This window comes from Protomyctophum parallelum (assembly GCF_964188405.1).
Source record: "Protomyctophum parallelum genome assembly, chromosome: 8".
NCBI lineage: Eukaryota > Metazoa > Chordata > Actinopteri > Myctophiformes > Myctophidae > Protomyctophum > Protomyctophum parallelum.
In genome coordinates this window covers 9,178,908-9,191,676 of record NC_139703.1, presented here as the reverse complement: position 1 = coordinate 9,191,676, position 12,769 = coordinate 9,178,908, and the positions used below count along the sequence as shown (strand labels likewise).

Genomic DNA, 12,769 nt, shown 5'->3' with positions numbered 1-12,769 from the left:
ATTGGCCGCTAAGCTGCCTCCTCATCAACTGTAGTACACCAAGCTGCCTCCTCATCAACTGTAGTACACCAAGCTGCCTCCCCATCAACTGTAGTACACCAAGCTGCCTCCCCATCAACTGTAGTACACCAAGCTGCCTCCCCATCAACTGTAGTACACCAAGCTGCCTCCCCATCAACTGTAGTACACCAAGTTCTTTCAGTTCCCATAAAACTGCTGCGAGATTGGGAGACATTTGTGACCAGACTTTTTTCAAAATGAGTTAATTGCACAGGCAGACTCTTCACATACTAGAGCTTGTCTGAAATAAGTTGAAATGTAAATATGAAATAAATGCTTAAACATGTAGCTATAGGTGTAATGTTAGAGACCACAGAAGTGAACCTTTCAAGCCTGTTTTCTCAACTCGCTGTTTTCTGCAAGACATTACTCTATAAGCCATATCTCCAAAACTGGTGGGTCAAACTGCACAACCAATATGTCAATTTGAAGCTATGATTCACTGCTTTCATATGACACGAAAATTAAAAACAATCCAATGGCAGTCCTTCAGTCAAATTTAGTCACATTTGAAGCCCACCCAAACAACTGTCAAGCTGTATCTCTGTATCCCCTGTAGCAGGGAAAAGTTATGGAAACCACATTTTGGTTCGAGGGGGGGAATGAACGTTTCAACTGCGTAACTGCCACAAGATTGTTTTTATTTTATTTAAATTTTTGTAGGTTTATATATATATTTTTAGACCTTTTGATAAGGTCTGTGAAATACCAAGCATTCCTGAGGTGATTTGTCGAGCTTTGCGTCAAATATCTTTAAAGCCTTAGCTTAGCGTATACAGTATTATGTCTGATGAATACTTATAGGATTTATTTGAGATCAAAGATAATAAGAATATTATAATAAAGCATGAGGTTCTCTGAGTTTACTGTAAAGGTGTGTGAGGGCATGCTGGAGTCAGTCTGGAAAAACATGTTTACTGTAAAGGTGTGTGGGGGCAATCTGGAGTCAGTCAAGTAAAACATGGTCAATGTATCATTCATTGATTAATATTAGTCTCAAAATGGTCATTTAAACTTTCTGCATTTGTGCAGCTTGTAGATCTGCTATTTTCACTACAGTTTGGGTAAAACATATTTTTTTCTCTTTTGGGTCTTGAGCTAAAATGTGGGATTTAATGGCATTTCTATCTCTGGGACCCCCGATTTATATTGTAAAATCAATGTTAATATACACTCTCTGAGTTTCAGACCCATAAGGACCCCTGGTCTAACATACCGATGATGCCAAAGATGCCCAGGATGTTGGGGGCAAAGATGACCAACATGTTGATGAGGGTGAGCAGGACTATGGCGATGGCGATGTGGCGAGGCCAGTAGAACGTCTTGTTGGGGAACAGCATCTGCTGGAGAGCTCTCCGGACCTACAACCCCCAAAACACCGGAGAGTCAACCTTCCTTTACTTTAGTTTATTTCGACGCATATTAATGAACAATGCATATAAATGAAACGTAAATACACCGGATTTAGCAAAGATGCTAGTTTTTATACATCTGCAGTCCCCACACAAAACATAAACACAGGGTAGATGGTGGAGCACATTACACTAGGAAACAAAGCATAAAAACATACATACATACTCCCTTGTTTGGTTTATAGCTTATTACAGGGTGTGCGTGTACGTGCGTATGCGCGTTATGCGTCCAAAGAAATATGACTTACAGGGAAGAGCACAATAGGCACTGTGAGAGTGACAGCGATGAGCACAGCCACACGCACGCACAGGATCAGAGTGTCGTACGGGTCGATGCGGCTGTAGGTATGCAACAGCTCCGCCTCCACCTCACCTACAACACACATTGTTTCATTTTGATTCATTAATTACAGAAAAAGTTACACATAAAAACAGAAAACGTTACGCATTTTAATCGTGCTTATTTTTGCACCACATTTTTTCACTTGTTTGGACGAGTTTCAGGCATACTGATCATACTGGTGCCTGAATAGCTGATATATATATATATATATATATATATTCCTAAAATTGCGGCACTTTATTATGGTAAAACGTGCACTGTTTAGTACCACCTTGATAAAAAAATAAACTATATGTTGTTGCTTAGACTTGTATGTATTCAATCATTGATTCACTCTGTTTTAATTGGGGGGGGGGGGATGCTTCTCAGGTCAAATATTGATGTGATTCATTTCAATCAATTAATTGCAAAGCCTCTAATTAATTCAATATTTGTTTTAATCGAGTCCCAGACCTAATTACTGTTTATTGACAAAAGCATTGTAACTGTAATTTCACTCTATTGACCTGTTTCCTATGCCCCATAAGGCTTTGCGTTTTGTGTGTTCCTCTTCCTCTTGCTGTGTTGCCAGATAAACAAGAGAAACAAGTGGCCAGGTCTATGAAAACAAGCTCACAGCGACACATTGTGAGGTTGTTATTTAATTAAAAGAAATTAATATTTTAACAGGTTAACAAAATATTAGTATATAATATAAGTAAAAATATTTACAGGTGGATGTCCGTGGACAATTACATATTAGTCTGGGGTTCCTTGACGTGACGAAATGTCAGAACCACTGTTTTAAAAGCAACTACTGTACACTTTAGAAACAAGGCCAAAAAAACACAACCAGCAACTACCATTAATTTATTTGCAAGCGACTTTACAGAAAAAAAACAAGCCAAAGGTCGCTTATAATAAGCAGACATGGCAACACTGGCTGAAGAAAGTGAAGCACACACACAAGGAGACCCAGGGGCCCTTTTTGAAACCGGCTCCTTGCCACTCGCCCTACACACTTCCACTCGGTTTGAGCATAGCAAGCATTGCACCGGAATGTAAGTGGATGGGAGGGGAATTCCGGTGCCGTCTCTAATTATTTATACATCTATGCTGAAACCGAGTGGAAGTGTGTAGGGCGAGTGGCGAGGAGTTAGTTTCAAAAAGGGGACCAGTACCTTCCCTGAGAAACGGGTCAATACCTTTATGGAACAGCCTTGCAGATCAAATGGTTGCCATTTGAGTCATGACCACTAGAGGGCATACTTGTATCAGGATTGTCCTCTCAAACTCAACACAAACCAGCTGTTCGGTTTTTCTTCCCAATGAAAAAGAAAGCACACCAGCAGTGGTTGAAAAAGTACTCACATTTTTACTCCGTTACAAGTAAATGGCACGGAATAAAAGTACAAAGTATATTGGTATCAAAATGTAGGCTACTTGAAGTACCAAAAGTAAAAGTACTCATTATATATATTGAGTTTTCAAATGTATAAAATACCTTTTGAAAATTGCCGATCTACAAGCCCACAATGCGACGCATCGCAACGCATTGAGAGCATGTAGATTGGCTATTTTTAAATGGACAAAATGTATACCGCTGAAGTGTTTAATTTATGTTTTGTAATGATAATCGAAATCTACAAAGTAACTACCGGTAATAATTAAAGTTTTCAAGTAAATATAATAGAACAATTTGCATCCGAGATGTAGTGGAGTAGACGTGAAAAGTATTGGAAATTGGAAAAGTACAGTCAAAATTGTAGTTACTGTCCACCACTGCACACCAGGTAGGCTATAGGCCTACTACTATATTTAAAAATGTGTCCTCCCCGTCCATTCGTCTCCACAGTGGGTTGACCAATGGAGTTGAAACTGTACATGGGCATTGACCTCTGACCTCTGGCATAATAATGCAGGGGAGGGAGGAAGCTAGTTATCTGCCTTTCCCAAATTCATGCTGTTTGTTAGCATTAATCGTCACCGGCTATGGGATCTTTTTGTCATGGTTGTGTGCTATTGGAACTGTAGTTGTGGTCCCATAGCCCTGGGAACCGTCCACGCCGGAAGGACGGTGGGTGGAAAGGTTAAAACAACATGTACAAACCATACAAAACCGCAACTCAAAATAATGACTTGGCTCTGCTGTTGTTTGTTTGTTTGAAGAGAGAGACACAGACAGACAGACAGACAGACAGACAGACAGACAGACAGACAGACAGACAGACAGAGACAGAGCGTGATAATGAGATAATAATACTCCCATGGGAGTGTGCCAGTGTTGTTTTGATTTTAGTTTTAGTCATTTTGAATAGTTGTAGGTGTCTAGTTTTAGTTGACTAAATATAAGATTTTAGTCGACTAACTCTACAGTTGATTTAGTCGACTAGAATGTATTTTGGCGGGCCTTGATGCCGTCGTAATGGCTGATTTTACGCTTGCTGAAAATAGCCGTTCTACAAGCTCACAACACGTTGCAGTGCGACGCGTTAAGTGATGGGCAAGCTACTTGGAAAATGTAGTAAGCTACTTGGAAAATGTAGTAAGCTACACTACCAGTTACTCTCTATTAAATATAGCTCAACTACAACGAAGCTATCCCCAGATAATTGTAGCAAGCTACACTATAAGCTACATGGCAAAAGTAGCTAGCTACATGGACACTACTTTTTTCTTTTTTTTTTTTAATCAACTTCATGATCAAGTTTCCACCGAACAAATAGCCTAATAGGCAGGCAAAAATGCTGAGTTTGATTGTTTATTAAAAAACAAACTGTCTGGCTTTTGGTGTCAACTTTTTCACATTTACTTGTATTAATGTACCTTGCGGTGTCAGGAGCCGGCTGATTCATGTGTTCAGTGTTGGGAAAGTTCTTTTTTTTATTAACTATAGTTCAGTTCACAGTTAAATTTTTTTAAAGGAACTAATTCAGTTCATAATTCAACATTTTGAACTAAAGTTCATGGTTCCAAAAAATTGTTCTTTTTTATTATTATTATTATTCCCACAGCCTAGCCATTTGCGCACCAGCTGAGAGACAGGGATTTAGAGAATGCTAGTCTCTCAAGACAGCCTGTTGCCTCGGGGAGGCACTGTTTTACCGAATATTTGAGGATGGGATACTCAGATTGAGAGAATTCTGACAGGCACTTAAATGAGATGTTAATGTCCTGTAGGTAGACTTAGAAATAAAACTAGTGTTGACTAATCAATACAAGTGGCTCTTATTTTGATGGGGCAGTTTCTGCACAAGAAGTCCGTTTGACTTGTAAACAAGCTACGATGAATGAGCTGTCAAAGTAGGCTACTATAGTCGCTAAACCACGTTAGCGATCAAATTTACAATATGAAAACTTTCACTTAGACAATAATGTAGGTTACACACGCTGGAATTAAACATGGAACCTGCAGGCAGCATTAGGTGAGTAATTCATTGTGTTGTGCTAGAGATAAAAGGACAGCTGCTGCGTGGGATCCTCTTGCTGCTTAACAACATAACTGTGTCAGACTCTTCTTATCTAAACCAACCAATCATGGATTTTTTTTTCCAGGGATTTCTTTCCCCCACAAAACTTTATTTAACAGTCAATTTGTAACGTATAGCTTTTGTTGAAAGCTACGTCACTACTTGGGTCTAAAAATAGCTACACTACAAAAAACGCTACTTGGTTCAAAAGGAGCGACGCTACCATCAAGCTACTGATAAATGTAGTTAAGCTATGTAGCTTCGCTACTTGTAGCTAGCTGCTGCCCAACACTGCGGCATTATGAGCTTGTAGATCTGCTATTTTCAGCATGCAACCAAGTGTAAAATGATTTGTGTCTTTTACTTATACTGGATCTCTACTAGTCACGTCTTTTATTTATTTATTGACAAAATTGTCAATATATTTAGTGTTAGTTCTTGTCATCATAGCTTAGTTTTCATGTAGTTTGCATTCGGTAGTTTTCGTCAGTGAAAAAAGGTAGTCGACGAACATTTTTCGTCACAGTTTTAGTCGACGAAAGTGTGCCAGGCCTCACCATAGAACGTCAGGTATCCAAAAAGAGCAGCCAGGAAGTACATGGTGTACATGACTGCGATGGAGATGTTGGAAATGTGCTGCATCTTTTTCTTGGTGGGGCTGAAATCAGAAGACATCGCCATGCGTTGTCACACAACAGACATGATATAAACCAGCCTGCATAGATGGCATCATCAACCCTACTGACAACCCACCTGACCACAAAGTAGAATGCCTAGACCCCACTTTAAAAAAGAAGAAGCGTTGAGCTTTTTCTGCAGTGATGATCGTGATAACATGCTATAACATATGTATACATTAGGGGTGTAACGATACATTTGAACAGCGATACGATACGTATCACGATACATGGTTTAAGATACGACACATAGACAATATTGGTTCATTATGGTGATCCGATCCGATAAGATTAAATTATTTGAAATCGATATACATTGACATTATTTTAAACTAAGTAATTAAACCCCTCTTTTTCTTTTTTCTTCAAAAAATTGCTAAATACCACGCACAAATGTAGTATTGATACAATTGATTATTTGCATAGCAAAACGATTCGATACCGATTATTTGCATTGCAAAACGATACGATACGATACGATACATAGTCAATGTTGCTTTTTCATTTTCATTTACTTCAATTCTTGAAATTAAAATCGATTTCTCGATGCAGTTACTATATCGTTACACCCTAGTATACATATACCAAAATAAAGTCAAAGCAGTGCACGTGACGTGACGTGACGTGACGGGGGTTGTGATCAGCCACTAAAATGCCTGATTTACACTTGGTTGCACGCCATCGCGGTACGACGCGTGACGTGTCGCGAGTTTGTAGATCTGCTATTATAAATCAGGCTTAAGCAGGAGTGTTGTTGGCGTCTTAGTCTCGCGGTGCCAGACTGTTGCCTCTCACAATTTCCAAATGCTTCTTCCATCATACAGTCTGGAGCAACGGAAGTTCTATCATGAGTAAAATATAAAGCGGAAGTGGAGCCTCCTCCCCACTTCCGTTTCGTCTTTACAGTCGCGCACATTTATCCCAATATAAATAGAAATCATCTAAGCATCTACTGTATAGCTTGTTGTTTAGCAGAAACGGAAATAACAAAAAAAAAAGCTGTAAAGATAATTTAAAATATATATTTGTGAACAGAAATGGCAGCTTCTTTACTGGGAGTAGTTCCAGACTGTATATACTGTAGCATTCGGAGATTGTGGAATAGTTGTCTGGATACGCGAGACCAGTGCCGTGTTGGAAGGAGGGGGTGAACATACTTGCGCAGCTCTGTGTAGATGGGCAGGACCTCGGGGTGGCACACAAACGCAAACGCCAGGATGGGGATGGTGTAGGCCGTCTGAAAATGAAGCCCAACAGGTCACCATAGATACAGCGGCGCCGATCCCAGGCGCCCTACCACCAACCTTGCAGTATTACTGGCCCATTATTCCCTCGCACACATCACAGAGAGCTAATTGTTTCCCTGTGATTAACTTGGTCCTGGCGACTTACCAGCTCGGTCCTTTATTTAAGAATGCTTTCCTCGTAAGCTGCTAAGCAGCCGAGATTGGACTTACTACCCGGAGTGTTGGGGGGGAAAAAAAACTCACGCAAATAAAGAGATGTAGTAGGATGGATTTTGTGGAACAAAATCGAGGATGACCGCCGGTTAATAGTCTACTGCTGATGCACTCTACTACAGTAAATCAATAATGGTCATACTCATAATCAAATCGGCTTCAGCGAGAAGCTCCTAATATTAATGGTCCTCTCCTGTACGCAGCGTTGGGAATATTACATCCAAATATGTATTCAGTTGCAGATTATGAATGAACTGTCTTCGGTTGTATCCAGTAACCTACAACTAATGTAATCTGTCTAACAGTGTAACGTATCGATCTTTAGTAGTAATTCAGAGTGCCAAAATAGTCAGCTTAGATTACTTATTATTAGCGTACTGGTTACCTAAGTAACACATCAGGTTACTTGGGTTTCTGGTTCTGTTGCCAACAATCTGAACGTAACGGTACAGTGTGTGAGTACAGTAAAATGTCAGGCTCTTTAGAAGAGTGCCGTATCACCACCATCACCGTCATTTTCCAAGCTATTTAATATGCAGAGGGTGAATCTCACAGTGCGTGACTGGCACCAGATGCCAAAATACAATCTGTCTCTTAGAACCTTTACTGTTATATAAGTCAACAAAACATCAGGATGAACCTAATTAGAAACTGTAAAACAAGGGCCATCGCCTCCTCTTCTGAAGTTCTGCAGGGCAGCGAATTAAGTCTGATGATAAAATGCTGCTGATTTGTGATTCACATGCTGCGAGGCGTGTGATTCGTGACGTGTCGTGTCATTGTCAGCGACATGCCCGGTCGGACATGGCTACAATGGATGCCGGTGAATCGGAAGGCGGTTGCTTGTGTGGATTGTACGGTGCGGATGAACGTGAAGGATAATAATAATATGAAGTGACTTACAGATACACAGAAGACCTACCGCTGAATTGAGGTTAACCATTTTGGGAATGCAGGCGGGGTCGACCACTCCGGGATCCGTGGCGTTCACGGGGCTCGTGTGGACGAGAGTGGCGTTGAAGGAGTAGTCTGAGAACGGACAGGGAGTGTTGAACTTCTTATAGATGACCTGTGTGAGGAGCACAGCTAGTCACACACTGTGGTGGGGAAAACAGTACTCAAATGTTTTACGTGACTAAAAGTATCAATACTGCAATGTACAGAAGTACTCTTGTTGCACGTAAAAAAGTCTGGAATTCCAAATTTACTTGCGTGAAAGTACAAAGGTTTTGGCATGAAAATGTATTTAAAGTTACCAAATATAGTTTTCAAATGCAAAAAAATAAATAAATGAAAACAGCAAAAGTACAAGCTCACAACGCGTCGATCTACAAGCTCACAATGGAAATACTACAAAAACCTCAAAAATTGTACTTAAGTACGGTACTTAAGTAAATGTCCTTAGTTACTTTCCACCACTGTGCGCGGTCGAGGAGTCAAACATAGGCTAAACAAGGACAATATCTTCTGACTTTCAGTCAGCGTCCCGGCAGAGACAGGGGGGGATAAACATGACAGGACTCATACGGGAACCACACACACAAACACACACACACACACACACACACACACACACACACACACATACACACACACCCACACACACACACACACACACACACACACACACACACACACACACACACACACACACACACACACACACACACACACACACACACACAAACACAGAGTTGGGGGAGAGAGCAGTGTGCATGGATTACAGCTCACACACAATTCAAACTAGGTCAGGGAAAACACACACACACACACACCACACACACACACACACACACACACACACACACACACACACACACACACACTCGTGGCAGTCGGGGAGCTGCAGGCTAGATAGAGAGAGAGAGAGAGAGAGAGAGAGAGAGAGAGAGAGAAACTAGCCCATGGAAATGGGGAGACGGGGAGTGGAATACTAAGGAGGTCATGATAGGAAAACAAGCCTCTCAACACTGGGTCTGATTTCAGCGACTCATTCTGCGCCCACCCGGCCCGTCACACCTGGGTTGATTACCGTCACACCTGGGTGATTACCACCAAGAGTCCAGACAAACATCCCGGAAACCGTCCCCGAAATACAATTTGAACCGTCCCAAAGCAAAATGTATACAGTCCCCGGAATAAAAATAACTTTAAAAAGAATAGCGCCACTCTGTGGTGCTATTCCTATTGTAATACTATACACTGATTTAGTCAAAATGCTCCCAGATGGAAAATAGCGCTGGGACTCAATGATGTTAATTGAATTAATTTTAGGCTTTGTAATGAATTAATCTCAATTCATCACATTTTAATCGCATATCAATATTCGACCTGAGATTGAGAACAGTGATATTTATTTTCAAATGGATTTTGGTATAGCAGTGAATCAATGAATAGTGACTACATATAAGCTTTCAAAACATTGTTTTATATCATGGTGGTACCAGGGGTGGAAGAAGTAAAAGTATCAATATGACATTTGTATGTTAATACAAGTAAAAGTCTGGTATTTCTAATTTATAAAAACAAATCTTTTGTACAAGACAGATCAGATCTACAAGCTGTAGTGTTTTGTAATAATGAATCAAACTCTACAAAGTAAACGGTAACTAAGGTTTTCAACATACTGAAAACTGGAAATACTACCTGCGGACCCCCATTAGTAATTACATGCCAAGGACCCCCATAAGAGAACATATTCACGGCTCCAGCAGTGACTCTCAACCATTTTCATTTCAAGGACCCCCCAGTTTGACCTGTATTCTGCTACGGTCCTCCATTTAATGGCATTTCTATCTCTGGGAACCCAATGTACAGTATATTGTAAAATCAATCAATCATTACATTTAACTCTGAGAGTGTACAAATGGAACAAAATGGACCCTGGTTCCACTGGTGTACACTCTCTGAGTTACAGACTCATAAGGGTCAATTTGGTTCCTAACTATCATTTAGCTGGGGACCCCCTGGAACTCCCTCAAGGACCCCCCTGGTTGCACCATGCTGTCTGTGGTGTGATGTGATGCTGTCTGTGGTGTGATGTGATGCTGTCTGTGGTGTGATGTGATGTGATGCTGTCTGTGGTGTGATGTGATGCTGTCTGTGGTGCATGTGATGTGATGCTGTCTGTGGTGCATGTGATGTGATGCTGTCTGTGGTGCATGTGATGTGATGCTGCGTCAGGAGGATCAGACTTACAGAGATGAGGAAGAACACCATGCAGCTGAGGGAGAACCCGCTGGTGTATCCCAGATACCCTGAAACAACACACAGTTTACACATTAACCCGCTGGTGTATCCCAGATACCCTGAAACAACACACAGTTTACACATTAACCCGCTGGTGTATCCCAGATACCCTGAAACAACACACAGTTTACACATTAACCCGCTGGTGTATCCCAGATACCCTGAAACAACACACAGTTTACACATTAACCCGCTGGTGTATCCCAGATACCCTGAAACAACACACAGTTTACACATTAACCCGCTGGTGTATCCCAGATACCCTGAAACAACACACAGTTTACACATTAACCCGCTGGTGTATCCCAGATACCCTGAAACAACACACAGTTTACACATTTAGGCATTTAGCAGACGCTCTTAATCCATTTTGACCTGAGATCAGATTTTAAAAATGTCTTCTACATCCTGACAGTTTTCTGAAAAAGCAAACCTATAAAGCTCGTAGCGCGCCGCTCGTAGCGCGCCACTCGGTGGCACGCTACGAGCTTTATAGGTCTGCTATTTGAGCTTGTAGATCTGCTATTTTTCAATAGCTAAAGCATAACATAATGCTAACACCAAAAGGGGTTCCCGCCCAAAATGGGTTTTAATCCTGGAGGGACTTAACAGTAAGCAAGAACGACACATGGTAATACATCAAATACATAGAAGTAGTCACATGGAAGTAATAGTAATCAAGAATCATAAGCAAGCTATGAACATAAGAGGTTAATAAGAACCTAATGTCTGTCTAACAGTCAATTATCTTCTGTACAGTGACGGCCAAGCTACACCGGGCATGTGTGCGTTTGACGTAAGCGCACTGCGCACACAAAGTACGCATGCGAAATGCCTCGGCGACACCAGATCTGTGGCGGGCGGGAGATTTTGTGCGGGAAGATTATATACGCTCGCATGGGGGCATACACACGTAAAAAAAAAATAGAACCGATCCTATTTTTAGAGCACGCGTATCCGTGCAAAATTGCCCGGTGTAGCCCGGCCGTCGAGCTAGAGTTGTCAGGATACCATTTTTTTAGTACAATACTGAGTACCGATACTTTATTTTTGTTGAGTAACCACTTATTTTAACCCCGTTTTCTTATAGATGCAAATGGATCTCCGATCTACGTACACTAGTCAGTTGTAATTTATGCGTGTAGATTTTTGGCGATTTGCTGCAGTATTGGGTCAGACTTGCTCCCGTTGCATTCATTCAGCCTAGTGTCAAGTGGATGTTTTGGTACTCGGGTCAAAGTATCGTGGCCAGTTCCGAGTATCGAGTACGAGTTCATGAGAGTGGTATCGGCCTGAGGAACCTATCGGTATCGGAACAACTATAAGTGAAGCTATGAGTATACATTATCCCATTCTGACCTGAGATCAGATTAAAAAAATGTCTATTACATCCTGACAGTTTAATTATTAACTCATTCTGAACTGAGAACAGATTATAAAAGTGTCTTAGATTTTTCAAAAATAGCAGACCTACAAGCTCGTAGCGCTCCACTCGGTGGCGCGATATGAGCTTGTAGATCTGCTATTTTTCAATAGCTAAAGCATGACATGATGCTAACACCAAAATGGGTTCCCGTTCAGAATGGGTTAAAGTTTTTTTTTATATATAGGCCTATATATTATTTTTTAATGAAAACATAAAAAAAAAAAAATTACATTTAAAAACAAAAAAACCCAATAAGAAATGACATAAATAAATATTAATAATAATGAAGTAGTAGTTAAACGAGTCCACAACGCGTGCTTGTAGATCTATCTGCTATTATCATTAGTCTGGGTCCCGGGGCAAATCTCTGTTTTGGGTCTCAACGGGCGCTTATAATGTGGAGAGCCACTGTCAACAGTGAATTATACCACGCAGAAGGGTGAGAACCACTGCTCTAGACCACTGCAAGTGTAAAGTGATCGGTCGTGATCGGTTGTGGAATCTACCCAGTGGAATCTACCCAGTGGAATCTACCCAGTTCTTATCGATCTACCAATCCGGGTGGGTTCATATTCAATCTAGATCTGACCCCGATCTGACCGAGTGACCCTGTGCCACACAAAGGCTCAACTGGGTCTGCAAAATGACGGTTGGATTCAGTGGTAGATTGCTGTAGTAAATGCAGTTGAACAT

At 41.0% G+C, this 12,769-nt stretch overlaps 1 protein-coding gene across 2 annotated transcripts in view; it reads right to left on the bottom strand.

The window, feature by feature from the left end:
* Positions 1–12,769, bottom strand: part of LOC310863529 (sodium-coupled neutral amino acid transporter 3-like) — a 54,827-nt gene that overhangs the window by 5,004 nt on the left and 37,054 nt on the right. For both annotated transcript variants that reach the window (XM_083771940.1, XM_083771941.1), the window contains 6 exons: positions 10,600–10,658; positions 8,324–8,470; positions 7,099–7,178; positions 5,822–5,922; positions 1,721–1,845; positions 1,277–1,421 (listed from right to left, as the gene is read on the bottom strand). In XM_083771940.1, the coding sequence (XP_083628066.1) occupies positions 1,277–1,421; positions 1,721–1,845; positions 5,822–5,922; positions 7,099–7,178; positions 8,324–8,470; positions 10,600–10,658 (657 nt within the window). The remainder of the gene's footprint in view (positions 1–1,276; positions 1,422–1,720; positions 1,846–5,821; positions 5,923–7,098; positions 7,179–8,323; positions 8,471–10,599; positions 10,659–12,769) is intronic.